Source organism: Podarcis gaigeae, assembly GCF_964106915.1.
Source record: "Podarcis gaigeae genome assembly, chromosome: 6".
NCBI lineage: Eukaryota > Metazoa > Chordata > Lepidosauria > Squamata > Lacertidae > Podarcis > Podarcis gaigeae.
Genome location: NC_139682.1, coordinates 26,234,242 through 26,253,819, shown reverse-complemented (window position 1 = coordinate 26,253,819; position 19,578 = coordinate 26,234,242). Strand labels below are relative to the sequence as shown.

At 42.9% G+C, this 19,578-nt stretch overlaps 1 protein-coding gene across 17 annotated transcripts in view; it reads right to left on the bottom strand.

Annotated features, from left to right (window-relative positions):
* The window catches only part of PTPRT (protein tyrosine phosphatase receptor type T), a 605,850-nt gene that overhangs the window by 258,572 nt on the left and 327,700 nt on the right, over positions 1-19,578 (bottom strand). For all 17 annotated transcript variants that reach the window (XM_083746111.1, XM_083746125.1, XM_083746113.1 and 14 more), the window contains exon 7: positions 17,779-18,072. In XM_083746111.1, the coding sequence (XP_083602237.1) occupies positions 17,779-18,072 (294 nt within the window). The remainder of the gene's footprint in view (positions 1-17,778; positions 18,073-19,578) is intronic.

Sequence of the window (19,578 nt, the reverse complement as noted above, 5' to 3'; positions counted from 1 at the left end):
AGGCTGGGAATGAGCTGGATGATTGGAGAGGAGTAGACTCTGCTGCTGTCTATGCCTGGCATTTAAAAAGAGAGGGGAGAAAATCCAGGGGAAGGGCAGCACATATTTCGCTTTTCCACCCAAACTGGAAATACTGGAAAGACCTGGGTTTTGATTCACAACTACGGGAGGCATTCAACTAAATTGTTCTGCCAGCTCAATCATTTGCACTAGTGCAGGGGTGTGGAGCCTCTGGCCTATAGGCCAGTCTTGGCCTACCAGGGAGCCTAATTTGGCCCACAAGGCTGTTTTCTCAAATCATAGCCACTCATCCATTAGTTGATGTCACTAGTGGTGTCAGCTGATGAGCAGGAGGACAGAATTTAATCCTGCATTCACTGGGCACTCACATTCCAAGCAGGTCTCAAGATCACATGGCAAAGCAACAGGATTTAATCAGCACTCACCAAATGAGATTAAAGCCATGTGCAAAAGTGTGTGTAAGGTGCATCAAAGAGGCTTTGACAAAGACTTTAAGACAGCTCCTGTGCTCCCATTCAAGCTTCCAGGGGCTCCAACAGGCATGTGAGGGCTGTCTTAAACCCTTTCTGCAAGTTTCCCTCCCATTTAAGTCCCACCAGGTGAAAACATTCCTCTTTTACCAGACCTTTGGCTAATTAAACAATCTATGGCCTTGTGTGAGGGGGATATTGTTAAGTTTGTTTTTGTGTTAAATATATTTTATACTGTAAACTGCCTTGTGATCCTCAGATGAAGAGTGGTATATAATTTTAATACAGTATATATATATATATATATATATATGTGTGTGTGTGTGTGTGTGTGTTATCCTCCCCTTTGCTAGCACAATGGATTCTCCCAGCTCTCCTTGTGTGGCATCTGAATATAGACTGCATTTTTAATCAAGACTTATATTGGCTTATATCTTGATCAGGTTCCTAAATTAAATGGGCTTAGATTTTCAAATGTTTCATGCCAGGCAGAAAGAACCTTGGCAAGAGGTTTTTCTCCTAAGACAAGGGGGCCCCATTGATTTATAGTAGAAAAACAATTCTCAAAGTCATAAAAAGGGAGAATTACATATGCTGCCCCAAGGCTGAGAAAACACAATTAAAGGCAAGGGTAAATAGTAAAATAATACCAATGTGCCTCTCAGTAAAATGAGCCAGATCTTCTTTCCAAGGTTGAAAGGCCAAGAGCAGTGAAAAAGGCAACTGGCTTGGCTAGAAGAAAAGAGAGCATTTTTGGGAAATTTTCTAAAGCTGTTGGGAAGAGCTAATGGGAGAAGCATCTAGCTGGCTGGGAAAGGAGGGGGAAAGGGGGGAGGTGTAAACTGAAGAGGCTTCTTTTTAAAAACTGTTTTTTTACTGAGTTCCTTTTTACTTTACAAAGGCTTTATTCTTTTAAAAGGCTACCTATGATAAGTGAATGAAATATATTAGCTTAAATATATTGGCTTAAATGTAATTATGCAAAGGATTTAAGGAATGCTAGATTCTTATTTCATATGGTTGTAAGAGTTGTATTTATCCTGAAATTAAGTCAGCCACCAGCCTAGCCCCCCTGCTAGACAGAAGACGCCATCCAAGCACTCTTGATATATATGGTTGTCAGGCATTTGTTTAGAAACTTTCAAATGAAGGAAATCTTTCAATATTGATGTGAAACTCAAGATCCTTGACATCTGTTGAACATAAAAATGTAAGATTAAACATTTGTTTTAGAAGGCAATAGGGCAAGGAGGGCAAAAGGTGAGCTGGTAATTAAGATTCCATGTAAGATATATTATTACTTATTTGTCATTTATATATAGCTCTTTGTCTCCCTTATAAGGGCAAGGAAGTGGGTGTATCTTTTGTGGGTGTATCTTTTGTGATTGGTTCTACCAAACAGCCAATAGGAATTTCAACCAGGCTGATTGGACAGAGGCGGCCACAGGAGGAGCAAAGGGGGCTGGATTAAGGGAATATAAGTGCTGGCCAGGATGGCAAGAGGCCAGGCCAGAGCTTGGTAACCATATACCACTGAGCCTCTCATTTATTTGTCTGACAAATAAATTATTATTTTAATTTCTCTATTGCTGCGTTGAATATTTCATTCCAGCTAAGCGTTAACCACAAGCAGGGTGCTACATTTTATGGTGCCACTGTGACTCGTATAAGTGGTCTGCTGGAACGCAGCCCCTTCGCCCTACTGGGCAGGGTACAAGAGAGAGGACCACTGCTTACCCAGCGCGCACTGGTAAATTTTTCCAGGGGGAACGCAGAAGACTCGTCTGTCTGATACCCTGCTCACTGGCGGCGACGGACCGGGGGAAACAGGGAACCAACCAAGGGTAAGTGCACAAAGGGATTTTTGGCCCTCCAATTAATTGGGAGGAAGAGAAGTCTTGATCAAACTTCTGCGTCTCAGTAAGGGGAAACTGAGTACGCTAGGTGGTTGGGTACATCAGATGTTGGTCTGGTGGAGGAAAAGGGAAAATTGGGAGGTAGAGTGTGGTGAAGTATCTAGCGCATTGTATGTGTGAGAAAGTACAGAGCAATCTGTAGCTGACCTGAGTGTGGAGTGACTGAGTGGATACTTCACAGGGCCATACAATGGGAGTTGGGGGTTCAAAGGGGGAAAATACACCTCTTGAGTGTATGTTAAATAATTTTAAGAAAGCCTTCTCAGGGGCATATGGAGTCAAAATGACGCCAGAGCGCTTGAGAACGTTATGTGAACTAGAATGGCCGAAACAAAATACTGAATGGCCATCTCAGGGAACTTTTGATATAAATTTAGTAAGCAAACTTTGGTCTAATATCGCCAAAGAAACTGGAGGGTGCCCAGAACAATTTCCATATATAGATTCCTGGCTGAGCACATTAAATAAAAATACTCCATGGATAAGGGAATGCAAAGTCAAACGATGCAAATTATTGGCTGTAAAAGCTGAAGCTAGGAAAGGAATCTTGCCAAATAAACTCAAACCCATTTTTGAGGGACCAGAGGAAGAGGTGCTTCCACCTCCACCCTATGCTCCACATCGAAGGGAGCTTAATTCAAACACTCCGCCAGTTGTAACCCCAAGGCAAGAAAGTGGAATGAATAATGGGAGTGGAGTCACAGAGCTTGATTCCTTGATAGATTATGATAAATATCTTCAGGAGGCATTGGAGTCCTATAATAAAGCCCAAGCAGAAGTGGTTATTCCACCTGTGACTCCTAATAGACCTGCATCTACAGTCTCCTTTAGTGGAACAACTGATTGCCCACCCCAAACCCCTGTACATCCAAGTCCTAGAGAATTATTACAGAAGTTACAGGGAGACCTTAATCGGTCAGCAAGCAATACAGCCAGGCGTATAAAGCTGCTAAAAGAACGCCTTGGGACAAATACCATCCCCTATGATTTGAGGCCCCTAGAGCAAAGCGAAGAGAAAGATCACGTAGTAGCCCCTCTTAGAAGAGTATTTGATGCACTTGAGGAGCCTGCGCTGGTTAACGGGCAACCCGGACCACGGCCACCTCGAACTTCGACCCTGCAATATATTCCATTCACAACTACAGATTTGATGAATTGGAAAACACACACCCCATCTTTTGCAGAAAAACCTCAGGCTATGATGGACTTGGTGACTTCAATAGTAAATACTCATAGCCCTACTTGGACAGATTGTCGCCAGCTCCTAAATACTCTTTTCACCACTGAGGAAAGGAGAGACATAATTGAAAAGGCACAGATATATTTGCGTGAGCAGGCCAGAGTGGGAAATATTTTTAATATTGACCGTCATCTCCAAGATAACTTTCCCTTGGAAGATCCTAATTGGGATCCAAACAATGGAATTCACCTGGCCAGACTTACCACCTACCGCCAGACACTTGTGCAAGGTATCCGCAGGGCATGCCAGAAGCCCACTAATATGTCTAAAGTCTCAGAAGTAGAACAGAAACCAAATGAGAGTCCAGGAGACTTTTTAGAGAGGCTGCAAGAAGCCTATCGTATATGGACTCCTTTTGACCCTGAAGCCCCTGAAAACAGCAGAATGATTACTGCTACATTTGTGGCCCAGTGCGCTTCTGATATTCGTAAGAAAATTCAGAAATCAGAAGGATGGGAAGGGATGCTGATGAGCCAAATTATGGCCATTGCACGCCGAGTTTATCGGAATAGGGATGAGGCTGAGAAGCAAGAGAAGAAGAAGTGGCAGAAGGAAAAGATGGTAATGCTAGCCACAGCAGTGAAGCAAGACCACCGCCCCTTAAATGGAGGGAGAGGGCGAGGAAGGAATCCACCACTGGGGTACAAGATGTATGTCGAGTCCTACAAGTAAAATGGAGACTGCATGCAGCATATAGGCCTCAGAGTTCAGGGAAAACTGAAAGAATGAATCGGACTCTGAAAACCCAATTGGCAAAATTAACCCAGGAAACGGGATTGGGATGGGTAGATGTGTTACCCATAACACTGTTTCGTGTTCGGTGTGCACCCACAAAAAGACTTAAGTTGTCACCTTTTGAGCTCCTGTATGGGAGACCGCCCTCCTTTGTTTAGGATATTCCAGCTGACCTTAAACAAATAGGAGATCATGTGACACAGGGACAAGTGCAATCTCTCTCCCGTGTTTTTGTTTCTCTTAACAGGTGGGCCCTTGAACGCACGCCGTGCAGCATTGCCGAGCCGATTCATCAGTTCCAGGCTGGCGATAGCGTATGGGTGAAAGAGTGGAAACGTGATCCACTTGCACCAAAGTGGCGTGGACCTTACACCGTCTTGCTCTCTACTCCAACAGCGGTGAAGGTAGCTGAGGTGACCCCCTGGATTCATCACTCTCGTTTGAAGAAGTCCGAAGGCAGTTGGACGTGCAAAGGTGACCCCTCTAATCCTTTAAAACTAACTCTCTCCAAAAACCCCTGTATCTAGCCCTACCGGGAACGGGCTAGGTCACGGGCAACATTTGACGACCGGCCTGCTGCAGCCACAACCTGGAAGCTGGCTGACCTGCGCACGCCTGAAGCTTGAGGAGCGTCTGAACCAGCGACTGTGAACGGAAAGATTCTCTAATACAATTGATTGACTGCCCCTTTGTGGAACAATTATCAGAGATATTACTCATTGGGGATCCTCGGGATATATGTTTTGGTCTTGGTGGTACCCCATTTCTGTCACTGGGGGAATTATATTGGGGCTAATAATTATTTGCTATCACAATAAGGTAATCTTTTGTGGAAGGAATGCATATACTAGACATCAACATGATTTTATTATTAATCCTGATCCCTTGGGAAGGGGAAGGGTCCTTGAATCTGACCAAATTGGCTAAATATGGATTCAGCCATGACCACAATATGTGGGTAGGCTTAGCTGAGATGGTAGCCAATGTTGCAAATAGGACCAATTGCCTTGTTTGCTCTCTTGGGCCAGATGATTCAGAGGGAGGTATGCCCTTATTACCGATACCATTAGATGCCATTGGTATGGTAAGCGAAATGCCACACCAAACAGAAATACAGAATTTCCCCGGATGGAACTCAACTAAACCATTACGAGTTATACCTGTACAAGGGGAATTCTGTGTACATAAATCATCAGATGCAGCTGATTCTCCCATGATAGGCTCTTCTCATTGTCACTATACTTGGGATTATATTAAGAATAGTCATACCTGGGCACACGGTACTACCTATCGAACTCGGAATACCTTGCCCTGTGCACCTCCTTTTATTCACGCATGGAAAGTGGTGTGGAACATAACTGTGACAGAAAAAGGCAATCTAACATACTGCACTGTGAACTCTCTACCTCTTTTGGTATTTCGCCTTCTGTACTCCACGTACCAAAAACCTCAGACCCGATGGTTGTGGTGGATATGTGGAGAATGGGCATACAAAAAGCTCCCTTCCAAATGGAGTGGGACTTGTTTCTTGGGTTGGGTATTACCACCAATGTGGATTATGCCCACTAGTTCGGCCAGGCGAACACGAAGGAATGCTGATATTTCTCATATAGCAGGAGGAAGTACCCAAAGTTGGAGCGGTACTGATGATTGGCCGCCAGAGCGCATTATAGCCTATTATGATCCTGCCTCCTGGAATCCTGGTGAGCTCATACAAGGGGCACGGGATCCTATTTATAATCTAAACAGAATAATTCGATTGCAAGCAGTAGTGGAACTTGTAACCAATGCAACGGCCCAGAGTTTGAGACTTATTGCACAACAGTTGGATGAAAGTAGAGCCGCCATTTTGCAGCTGAAAATGGGAATGGATTATGTACTTGCCAGGCAGGGAGGCCTATGTGGAGTCTTGAACTTGACAGGGAATGCCTGTTGCTTTAACATTTCAGATAATGGTGAGGCAATCCGTGTGTTGGCCACAAAGATGGAGAATATAGCACATGTCCCAGTACAAACATGGGAAGGATGGGATATGGGATGGCTCACCAATTGGTTACCTAATGTCACAGGACTCAAAGGGATACTATTGTCTTGCTTGTTTTTCTTGACAGTAGTGGTAATGGTTTTATGTATGATGCCATGTATCATTTCATGTTTTAGAAGTACAATTAGCAAGATGGTTTCAAATGAAACTCTACCTCATATCATGGCCCTATACAGAGCTTTACCTCAGGAATATGATGAAGGTCAAGCTATCAAGGACACTTGGGATGAAGGTCCTTGAGCTTGAAAGGGGGGAATGTGGCATCTGAATATAGACTGCATTTTTAATCAAGACTTATATTGGCTTATATCTTGATCAGGTTCCTAAATTAAATGGGCTTAGATTTTCAAATGTTTCATGCCAGGCAGAAAGAACCTTGGCAAGAGGTTTTTCTCCTAAGACAAGGGGGCCCCATTGATTTATAGTAGAAAAACAATTCTCAAAGTCATAAAAAGGGAGAATTACATATGCTGCCCCAAGGCTGAGAAAACACAATTAAAGGCAAGGGTAAATAGTAAAATAATACCAATGTGCCTCTCAGTAAAATGAGCCAGATCTTCTTTCCAAGGTTGAAAGGCCAAGAGCAGTGAAAAAGGCAACTGGCTTGGCTAGAAGAAAAGAGAGCATTTTTGGGAAATTTTCTAAAGCTGTTGGGAAGAGCTAATGGGAGAAGCATCTAGCTGGCTGGGAAAGGAGGGGGAAAGGGGGGAGGTGTAAACTGAAGAGGCTTCTTTTTAAAAACTGTTTTTTACTGAGTTCCTTTTTACTTTACAAAGGCTTTATTCTTTTAAAAGGCTACCTATGATAAGTGAATGAAATATATTAGCTTAAATATATTGGCTTAAATGTAATTATGCAAAGGATTTAAGGAATGCTAGATTCTTATTTCATATGGTTGTAAGAGTTGTATTTATCCTGAAATTAAGTCAGCCACCAGCCTAGCCCCCCTGCTAGACAGAAGACGCCATCCAAGCACTCTTGATATATATGGTTGTCAGGCATTTGTTTAGAAACTTTCAAATGAAGGAAATCTTTCAATATTGATGTGAAACTCAAGATCCTTGACATCTGTTGAACATAAAAATGTAAGATTAAACATTTGTTTTAGAAGGCAATAGGGCAAGGAGGGCAAAAGGTGAGCTGGTAATTAAGATTCCATGTAAGATATATTATTACTTATTTGTCATTTATATATAGCTCTTTGTCTCCCTTATAAGGGCAAGGAAGTGGGTGTATCTTTTGTGGGTGTATCTTTTGTGATTGGTTCTACCAAACAGCCAATAGGAATTTCAACCAGGCTGATTGGACAGAGGCGGCCACAGGAGGAGCAAAGGGGGCTGGATTAAGGGAATATAAGTGCTGGCCAGGATGGCAAGAGGCCAGGCCAGAGCTTGGTAACCATATACCACTGAGCCTCTCATTTATTTGTCTGACAAATAAATTATTATTTTAATTTCTCTATTGCTGCGTTGAATATTTCATTCCAGCTAAGCGTTAACCACAAGCAGGGTGCTACACTTGCTTTTTGCATGCCTGCACCATCCTCAAATTTAGACACTTTATTAGCACTGTGCTGAATACAACCTTAAGTGATGTTATCAGAACTCAGCAAGATGGAGGGCATGGGAGGGGCTTAAGCATGCCTACTAACCTGAGCGGCCAGCTCAGTCCACCACTGAAATAGGATACCAACCAAACCTTCAAACTGGTGGCTGCAGACAACATGAGCAGCTCACAACATATTTTGCCTTAATACCCTCTTTTGTCCCCCAGTTAACCCAACAAGCAAAATGCTTTGGTTTTCTCCTGTCAGCAACTGCTGGGGTGTCAGCAATATTGACCTGTGCCTCCTGTTTTAATCACTGAATTCTAATGGGATTGCTTCGTTACATATTTTAACTATGGACGTTTATATTTAAAATAGGCTCAATGGGATTGTTTCATTGTGTATTTTAATATATTAATTATTGCGTACCAGGAAAATTGAGGGGTGTTTTCAACCCAGCTTCGTGTGTGGTTCCCGTTTTTTCTGCTTCCATCTACTCCCTGCTTGGGATAAAGGAGAAATTCAGTTCAATTCACATTTTTTTTGTGAGTCTGCCTACTTTACAGTCCCTGAAATGATATTCATACTGACACGCAGTTATACTCTGAAATTTGTACTTTACTGGATTTTGTGAGGCAGCTCTCCTACCAAATAAAGTGCAAACAATGCATATTTGGAGCAAAAAGTGTGCTCCATTGACTCCATTAAGTCAGTGAAAATAACATATCACATGCATTATATTAGGGCAAATGGCTCGCAAAAGTGTGTGCATAAAGCAACATCCCAGATGCAAATGTATATAGGAGGAGAAAAGCGCACTGAAATGGGGAGCCCAAATGCTGATGATTTTTTGGCGGGGTTTAAAAAGGATATATCACCCAAAAAATAATCAGGAGGGTGGATAAAATAACATAAGACTGGAAAAGAGAGAAACTGAGAGAAATCAAAACTGACAGATCTGTCCATTGAGGGATGCTCAATAGTTGAGTTTAGGTCTGGCACCATTCCACAATATATGACTATGCCTGGTGAGGCCACTTAAACCACAAGTACTGAATATGGAAATAATCTTAGAACTGTGTAAATGTGTGTTTTGCGGCAGTTACAGAAAGAAAAGATAACTTCTTAAAACACATTGCCACTGAGAACAAAAAAGATATTTATATTTGTGTGTGTGTGTGTGTATGTGTGTGTGTATAAAATACACTCTACTTTTCACCTCTTCCAGGTCTCAAAGATAATACACTACTGAGGCACTGAGTCAAAGACTGACATCATCTCCAGTGCCTGGTAAGGGCATGAAGATCAACAAATTTTGATAGTCTTTCCAGGTCTTGATGGTTTCCAGTTTACTGCAGTGCTTTCTCACTGGTGGTACCAGATTTATGGAATGCACCTGTAATGGTTATAGGGGTTGCTCGTGCGTAGGTTGCCGCCACGCCTGGCTAGGTTGCCTGGTTAAACCTTTTCTGTCTGCACAGCCCTTCACTTCGTGGCTGTTTCAGTCGCTAGCAGAATCCGTCAGTGGGCGTTTCTTGAACCTCTTCCAGCAAAGAAGTTCTTTGACGCCAAGTCTCCGCCTACTCTCCCTGTGCGGAAGTCTTCTGCGCAAGGTGGGTGTGGGCAGCGGAGGACCCGTGCTCTCCCCGCTGGTCTCCGGCAAGGAGTCTTGGAGCCCCCTCGCCGATTCCCCCATCTGCCCCCCTTTATCCCTGGTGTTACGCTGATTTCCTTCCCCAGCCAATGAGCTGCCTTTCTCCCTGCTGGGCCCTTCTCCAGCATTGCTTTGGAGCCTTGCCTCCGCCTCTAGCTCCGACGGTAGTTCCCTGACAGCACCCTTTGCTGAAATGTAAGAGACTCAATCTCTATTGGCGTTCCACTGGCTTCTGAAGATGCACCTCTTTACTCAGGTATTCCCTTGTTATCTGGACCCCAATCTCTGATTTTCATAGCTGTGTAGCTTAAGTGAAATTGTTTTATTGCATATTTTCATTATGGATAGTGATTATTTGTGGGGGGTTTTGCTTTTTATACTTTGTTAAGCTGCTTAAAAGCCTATTTTGGCATTAAGTGGTATATAAAAATAAATGATGAATAACTACATGTGAAAAGAAGACTTATTTGGCAACTGAGAACACCTCTTCCTTTACATAACAATGTTTGCCAGTATTATTAGTTCTATGGAAAAGACAGACAAACTGTGAACCAAGTCTCACTATTTCACAGGCTATAAACATCAGCAAGTACATTGTATTTTCCCTGCCACAGCAGTTTGAACACGTGGGTTTTATGGGCCAAGGGAGGTCAAAAGGAATGGGAAAATGAAGTATATAGTGAGACAAACACACAATTTTGATGACTCCCATCAAAATCTGCTCCAGGGCATGCTACACCTTTGATCATGAAAAGAGCCACCTTTCTCAACAGAGTCACCCACACATTCACAGTGCAACTTGCACTGATTCCCATTCTGCAGCAACACAAAACAGAGACAGAAACAATAGGGGAAACTTTTATTCCAAGTCTTGTAAAGGTTTTCCCTTCTCACATTGAGGGAAAAGGTGAGTGTGTAATTCTTCTGTCATTCAAATGGAACAAGTCCTAAATAAACATTTCCCCTTTGCTTCAGCTATGGAAATCCACAACCAACTAACCAAATATCAGAATGCAACAATTCTTGTCACTTGGTGAAATTTTATTTCTGCCAGGGGGTACTAAACAATGCACTGCTCAAGTTGTTCAGGTTCTTGTTGTACACTAAGTGCAAGACACATTTGTCAGATCCTCACTGTGATCAACTCCTGCCCAGAAACCTTTGTCCACATGAAGCAAGGATCGCAAGTGGGTACTCGCTTGGTGTCAAAGTAAGGATCAGGCAGACTCAGCAATGGAGAATAAGAAGGTGAAGTTTATTGCCAGGCAATAAGGAACTGGGACCCCGATTGACAGAACTCCAGAGGTCTTATACCTGAGCAGATCACAGCAAATCATAGATCATGAGACAATCATGAGGGACTCACAATATTGTCAGCGAGAATCAGCCAATCAGCAAGCTCTTGTCACGCTACCCGACCCTGGTCAAGCACTGGCCAAGCACAGGGTTCTAGTTCTGCTTTCCAATGCTTCCAGTGACGCTCTGTCTAACCTTTTCCCCTAGTTATGACAGGACAGGGAGCTTGGACATTTTGTGGTTTTGCTCTTCCTGTTCTGTGGATTAATTTAGCCTGTATCTGAGGGGATTTTGTACCAGAATCTCTGATTCACGTCTTTCCCTTGTCCAGGGTACACAGATGTTTGTGGGGGAAAGGTCGGCTCCTAACTTTGCTGTTTCAAGCAGTTTGCAATTAGCTAAGGCACAGCTTCCCTTTGATTCAAAATGGATTATAAAATACTGTAAGCCCTGATTATGTGCAAACATATATGGATATATATTGAATATATTGATTACTGATAACTGATTATATGGATAGCATAGGGGTAGCCCTTCTTCCTTGCCTCACACACTGTGGAAGGATGTGCGGATCCAGAATTGGCCTCCACAGTCACTTATGGACACATGTTAAGACCATATTCATGGAAGACAATCTTAGTCGGCTACAAGTGATCACCAAAGAAGAAGAAGAAGAAGAAGAAGAAGAAGAAGAAGAAGAAGAAGAAGAAGAAGAAGAAGAAGTACTCTAGCAATGTGCTGGGTGCTTAAGAGAAGATAATCGTGAAAGGAAGATAGACAACATTCAGGTGGGGACATGGAAAAGGCTTAGAAACTAACAAATTAATAGGGTGCATTATGTAAAGAAGTCAGAAAGCACAAGAGATACAGTGGTACCTCGGGTTACAGATGCTTCAGGTTAGACACTTCGGGTTACAGACTCCGCTGACCCATAGATAGTACCTCAATTTAAAAACTTTGCTTCAGGATGAGAACAGAAATCGTGTGGTGGCAGCGCAGTGGCAGCGGGAGGCCCCATTAGCTAAAGTGGTACCTCAGGTTAAGAACAGTGTCAGGTTAAGAACGGACCTCTGGAACGAATTAAGTTCTTAACCCAAGGTACCACTGTACATGGAAGAAGAGACTAGGCTATTTCAAGGAGTTTACATCTTAAGGTTATTGTGATGATGATGATAAGTAAAGTTCACATTTCTTGTTCCGTTCTTATCAGACTGAAAATGTTATGGAAATATTGCACCAGCAAATTGCTTCAATTTCATTGTACCATAATAGCAACATCTTTTGTTTTAAAGGTTTCAAGCTAGAGAGATAATATGAGCAGCAAGAATAGGCATGTTACAGCCTGTCTTTCTGAGCATTTATTAAAATAATAATCAAGTCACTTTCCAAATTTACCACTGAAGCAGAAAAAAAACAAGCCTTCCCAGGTACTGTACTCCACTTGGAGCTAATAGATAAGAAAAAGCGGATGCATTGAAAACAGCTGCCTCCTTCTACTAAACAGAATCCTATTTTGGAGAGCAAAATCTTATGACAAACCGGCAAAAAAATGCCACAAAATGCTGCAGTCCCTGGTCGTATCGATTGGAGCATTAGGCATTTGAAAAAAACGAGATTTTCATCTATGATGCTTTCCCCTCAGTCTCAGGGAATTTTATCTCAAAATCACATAATATTTCACTAATATACTGTGATGCTGCCCACCTGCCGTCTTAGAAAAAAGATAATGATATTGTATTAATTGTATCATCAATATAGTGCACTCTTGTTTCTGCAGACACCTTGGGGGCCCATAAATATGACTTCAACAGAGCCATGCTCAGAATAGAGAGGGAAAGAGAAAGATGCATAAAGCACATTGATATATTGTAACAGCAGACATAAATCAAGTTTGGGATAGCGAGTTATTAATCCATGGAAAAGCCTGGTAGATGATATTAGGCTAGGAGGATTGTGGATCTATATATCTGTGATCCTTTTTTATAAGATTTCAGTATGAGAGCATTTTGGCTCACTTCATTTTATAAAATGAAGCATAATAATTCTACACCCTGTACTGCCATTGCCCATGGGCTGTGGGGCCTAGGTCTGGGACCCTGCAAGTCCTGGAGGTTCTCAAATGACCCTCAGATGTAGTGGCAGATGTTTGGGGTGGCAATGTATGTAGTACTGTAGGCCAGTAACCACCACTTTCCTTTATTTCATGGTGTGGGGAGATAAGTGGGTGAACAGTTCATTGAAGCACCAGAGATGGTGGAGTCCAGCCAAACCCAACACCCTCATTTCTCCAGAGTACCAGAATTCTAGGAAAATGAATATATCAGGCATGGCTAAAGCCATCTCTGTCAGCATTTACTTCAAGAGTAGGGAATCCTTTTCAAACTAATAGCCACATTTCTTTCTGGGCCACCTTCTGAGGACCACATGCCAGTGTTGAGCGGAGGCAGAAGCAACAGCCAGTGGAAAATCAAATGTAAATTTTACTTTTCTACAGTAGACTAGTGTCTACACACAGTCACACACCTCTCTCATCCTGCTGCTGTGCAAATAAGGAGCACTATCATGGTTCGTTGACATATTCCAGCCAAGCAAAAATATTTAGGTTACAAAGCAGGATGAGTGAGGGCTATGGCCTGAGGAGAGAGGGTGTCATCTGAAGTGAGACCCAAGGGTCAGGTAGAGAGGCCACCCTCACAGGTATACTTGGTAGGGATGTGGGACAGGGCCTTCTCGGTGGCTGCTCCTAAGCTTAACTCTCTCCTTAAATATGCTAGACTGGCTCCCTCTTTGCTGTCTTTCTGCTGTCAGGTGAAGACTTTCTTCTTCTAACAGGCTTTTGGGAATTGACTTCTTTTAACGAAAGGGTGGCTGCTGTTCTGTTTTTTATTGTAACAGCTGAAATTAGGGGGGAAAGTGGGATAAAATTATATATATAATGATAATGATAATGATAGTAACTGCTTAAGACATACTTAGGGAATGGTATTTATCATGCTATTCTGTCTTCAGAGCCAAGAACATTTAATCAATTGTATTGACATAGGGGAGGCTCGTGATCTGAAACTGGCGAACTTCCGTCTCAATTCTCATTCTCATCAAAAAGCAAATAATGGAGCGTGACACTACCTAAGTGAAATCTCTGTGATGGTGAATTTTTCTTCAACAAGAAAAGACAGGTGGCAAGTGAGCAAATGTCAATTATCTACTACCGTCTATGTGACTGTTTTCCACTACCCAATTTAATATTTAACTGTACCAATGCTAGTTAACCTGTGCAAAGGTGGGCTACATCCAAATGTTGTTGGTGAAAACATAAAAACTATTATTATTATTATTAAAAATAGTGTTTTTATTTATTTTCATGATACAGAAGACATATTTTGAGAAAACAATTGTTACAACAGTAAAACCTTTATTAATTTATCTGGATTGCTCTCTTATTAAGAACAGGACATAACAGGTGTGAGTGGGCAAATTTGTGTTTCCTCTAGAAAACTCTGATATTTGAATAAGTGTGAGATTTGAAATTCTTGTAGTTTTTCTGTAATTCAATATTCTTATAAATGTTTCCTTTACAGTAAAACAAATGTTGAATCAAGGGTTTTCTTCTCTATGATAACCAGACAAATGATGGAAATTCTCCCTTTTATGGCCCAACTTAGGGCAGCATTAAATACTTCCTGGGGCGTGGGAGATTCGACACTAAAATGGAAGGTGTACGAAGCCCAGCAGATGCAGAGTATCATATCAGATTACTTCGTAGGGCATGCACATCCTGTCATTTAACTGTCAGCTCTTGTGAATAGTGAAGTCTCACATTAGAAACTGTGAGCTGTGACTGGCAACCAAGTCTCAGCCGCAAGTATCCTGTTTCATAAAGCAACCAGCCTCCCATCTCTAGCAGCTTTGACTTTTCAGAATCACTCTGTTTTCCACTAGAGTCATTTGAAACAATCTTTTACAACACAAAATTTGGCTTCAGGCTGTAGGATTTGACAGTGACTTCATCGTTGGGAGGATTTACAGAAGATGAGACTGGCATGTTCTCAGATAACGAGCCTGTTGGGATGATAGTTTATTTTTTTCACTTTTTTTTGCGCCTCTCACACCACCAGCAACAAGGATAGAAAACCTGTCCTTCCCCTCTAGCTTCTGAAAGCCACCTGCTGATTACTGCCTGTAATACATTAAAACAAAAGCCAAACAACAACAACAACAACCCACACCTGGGTGCTAAGAGGAAAGACCTGAGCTATAGTCCAAGACCACCAATGAAGCAAGATCTGGTTCAAAGTTTTCACAGAGTTTGAGATGAGGGCAGAAGTGGCCACATTCAATTCAGCCAGCCCATCCAGCCATCCATTGCCTGTTGAGGGTGCTCCTTTGGGTGCCCTTTAAAGGCCTACAATTCATCCACCAATATGAGAAGTGGGTTTGCATTGGGGAAGGGAAGCCTTTCACCTCCCTCCCCCCTTTTTATTTTGCAAATGATTATTTAAACACTTTTTTTTTAAGTCACCTGCTTCACAGAGCTCTGGCTGTTACTGTCTCCATCATTAATTTATGGAGTGCCACTATAAAGATGACAGACTACTCAAAAACAGTGTGAATCACTTCTCACTGTCTTCTCCAAAAATATACAGTGGTACCTCTGGATACGAACGGGATCTGTTCCGGAGCCCCGTTCGCATCCAGAAGCAAATGTAACTAGCGACAGCACATCTGCACACGCGCACGTCGCTTTTCGCCGCTTCTGCACATGCGTGTGACATCATTTTGAGCGTCTGTGCATGCGCGAGCGGTGAAACCCAGAAGTAACACACTCCGTTACTTCCGGGTTGCCGCGGAGCACAACTCGAACACGCTCAACATGAAGCATATTCAACCCGAGGTATGACTGTAAAGGTTTATTCTTGGCTGCCCCAATGGCAGACAAAGGTGATTGACTTCATGGGACTGGCAGAGATGACCGGCAGAATTCGTGACCAGGGGAAAGAGGCAGTGGAAGAAGACTGGAAGAAATTTAAAATATATCTTAAAAACTGTTGTAAAATTGAGGAGTGTTAAGATGTCAAGGGGTAAGAAGCAGAGAATTACAGCTGTAACCAACAAATTTATGGGAATTTAATGAAAAGGAACTAAATGGATAAATTGATTAAAGGGTTGCTAAAAAATTTTTTTTCTAAAATAAGGATGCAGCGAAAGGGAGGTATGGGGAAGTCGATTGAAAGAAGTTACAAGAAAATAAGATTATGAATTTATTTATGTTTGATTTGTTTATGTTTGTTTGTGTTTTGTGATGTGTTTGTCTTTTAATTATGTGTTTTAAAAATTGAATAAAAATTATTAAAATATATATATATATTCTTGGCTGCCCCATGTGGTTAGGGAGGAGAGTGATTAACCATGAGTCTGGTTCAGATGGTATACTGAACCAAACCAAACCTTGGCTTTAGTTTAGTTTAGCTTAGCTTAGTGTGAGAGCAAAGAAGGTCAGGGATGAGCAGAGTGACTACAAGCATCTCTCAAGTAGCCTGCAAGTTCGTGTGGTCCCAGGAAACCATAGTCTGACATACCACAACATGCAAACCAGGACAGTGCATATTCTGAATGTATGCTTATAGTCAGGCCCATGTACAGCTTGTCTGAGGCCCAGGGTCGGGAGTCCCTGGTTGACTGGGAGGCATGGGGTGTGCTTGGCATGACAGCCTAAGTCCAACAGAACCCTGGAAGCCCCACACGCTGCTCCACTGGCTTTGCCCTCTGAGGCTCAGGACAAGTGTACCTGGCTGCCCCTCCCCCCCCTGCAAGGGCTTGCTTACAATGTTTGGTATTACTCTGCAACTCTCCAAATTCTCATGCTACTAGTACTACTGACATAACAATGAAAAGGTAGCAGATGAAGCCCCATTGTTTTGTCCTTCATGTTCATCCATAAAACTGTCCATAAACCCTATGCAGTAAGGCAAATGTGTCCATTCAAGTACAATGTTGAAGTCCCACTATCAGTTTTCTACACAGAAACCATAAATTCAGAAACAGGATATTGATACGCCAGAGGACAAGCTGATTTAACAGTGTTGTATTATGCAGTTTATCATACATGACCTGGACCGACTCTTCTTACATAAGTCCCATCACAATGAGGAGACTCTGGAAAGAGCCCTCCACAAAGTGGAAATACAATGAAAAACTCTGGTCAAAATCCGTGTTCTCTGGCTTACTTCAGTCTTGAGGCCCAATGACTCCCGATTCTTTTTTGAAGGAAATATAAGAAAAGAGCAACCCACACCACTTACATTGCCATGTGTTCCTTCTCACATTATGTGAGTGACTCTGTGTGTGTGTGTGTGCAAATCAAAATGGAATACACATATGTGATTACAAAGCAGAGTCACTTATATTGTACCACGATTCATATATTTTAAACTTTTCAATACATTATAAACAGTGCTTTTTTCTGAGGGAATGCAGGGGTACGCATACCCCTAATTTTTGTGTGAATCTAAGTTTGGTCTCATTGTTGGGCAGTATTTCAATACGAGTAGGAAAATGAGAGTGCCCCTAAACATTTTTTTTTTTAAGAAAGAAAGAACTGATTATAAAACAACCTGAACTTATGGGATAGGGATGGGCATAAGGTCATAAGCAAATAAAATGAAATACATATCCTCTTTTAAAAAAAAAATGAGGGGGCGGGAAATATGCTGCAGGCGGGGGGAGTACAATAAGAGTGGAAGAACTTACTTGGGCCATATACTACATCTGATTATTTGGTCAACAGACAATCAGCCTTTACCATAACATCCCCCTGTTTGTATGACACTCACAGAGTCTTAAAATCAATATGACTTACCTGCACATTTGGTTCTTGTTGTGAGCGGAGGTCCAGGAGGTCCAGTTCCTCCTTCTCCAGGTCTGGTAAGAAGCACTCTGATCTCATACTCCACATCGGGGTCTAGATGCCATAACTTGTAATTGGGTGAATCAACAATGTGGGTTTCAGCCCAGTTCCCATTGGTCGTACGGTACTCCACCTCTTTCAAGATGATAGGTCCATCTCCAATGATAGAGTTGGCATTTGGCTTGATCCATAGATAGGTGGCTCCAACTGCTAGAAGTTCTGGAGGTGCAATAGGTGTGGGAGGTTCTGCAAGCAAGAAGAATGGAGATATTTGTGGGTGATAGGTTCTTGGTGGTGGGGAGTAGATGGGTTGTCATTATGCAGTGCAATGGGAGCAGTAGACAACACACAAAAGTTATACAGAGAGATTGCTATCCATGACACCAACATTAAAATGGGCAGCCAAATTTCACGTGCTAATGAGACAATCAATACTGCTTTATTTTGAAGAAAGGGTTCAGATGCACCCTGTTTCTTTTGGGGGGGGGGGGTCCCATCACAGAAAAAGCCACATCTCTTGTGCCTGTCAGCTGAATCAGCCTTACAGACGATCAGGTCCTCTAAAGCATATCCAAGTACCTTGCCAGTCCCATATGGGTTCGCATTTGTCCTTAAAAGTGTTCTTAAAATAGAGGTTGGAGGAAAGAGTCTGTATGAAACAGCATCATGGAAAAGGTACTCTTCAATCTACAATGCCCCTTCCGATCGTCAGGAGGGGGGGGTTGCGGGATCATGACCCCGCCCACACCCGCTCCCGCGAGGCTGGCGTCAGCCTCGTGGGAGGCAAGGATTCCCCTCAATTAGCATCCCCTGTGGCGCCAGCCAATCGGCTGGCGGCAGGGGCGGACCTTGGTAAGGCCACTTAAGGTCGGGGCAGCCCTTGGCTCGCCCCTTTTCCCTTCGGAGACGACGCGGTTCCCACCCACCCGCCCTTTAGGTTTGCCCCTGACCTTGCTATGGGCTTCGGCTGGTCGCCGCAAGGGGCCTGGTAGGAGTTTTTCCATTTGGCTAATTGGCTGGTTTAGGGAGCCACTTGGTTTTTTCGCCTACCTCGTAGCAAATCGTCACAACTCATTCGATTTTTGGCGGTAGGCATTGGCCGGGGGTATTGTCATGCAGAAGAGGTTGGGGGGGAGGAACGCCATCACCTCCCCCAATGCTTGAAGGGTAGTTCGTTAAAGGACTCCGAGGGGCGACGCCTCGTCCGAAACCTACGGAGGCTAGGGCCTAAAGCGCGCCCCCGAGCGGTAACCCCTCGGGGAGCGCCTAGGGATACGCATCTCGGGTGGCTCCCCCTGTTGGTGTTTAACTCTTCCCGGTTAGACCGGATAGTCGGTTAGGGGCCAATGCCTAAAGCCAATACCTTTCTTTCCTGTAATCAATAAAGTTGTGGCCATATTCGCCCATTAACCAAAACTCTGCTGTGTCGGCTGTCTTCATTTATTCCACCTGTGGGGGGGAGGGAATAGCCACGCAACTAAGTAGTTGCCAACAATGTCACCACTGTTAATGCATCATGTTCACTCCATGTGAATCAAGAACAAGAAAAGTTTTGCAACTTCATATTCAAGGGCACTTAGCTAAGCCTTCAAAATGCTTATGGATTCCGTAAGAAAGATTTCTATTACAGCATTAGGAGATATGAATCAGATACTATTACTTTTGTGGGAAAATAGAGAGCAAGTTAATAAAAGCACATCTCTTCAGCACCCTTTGATAAAATCAATATAACATCTACAGTCGCTGCCCTGA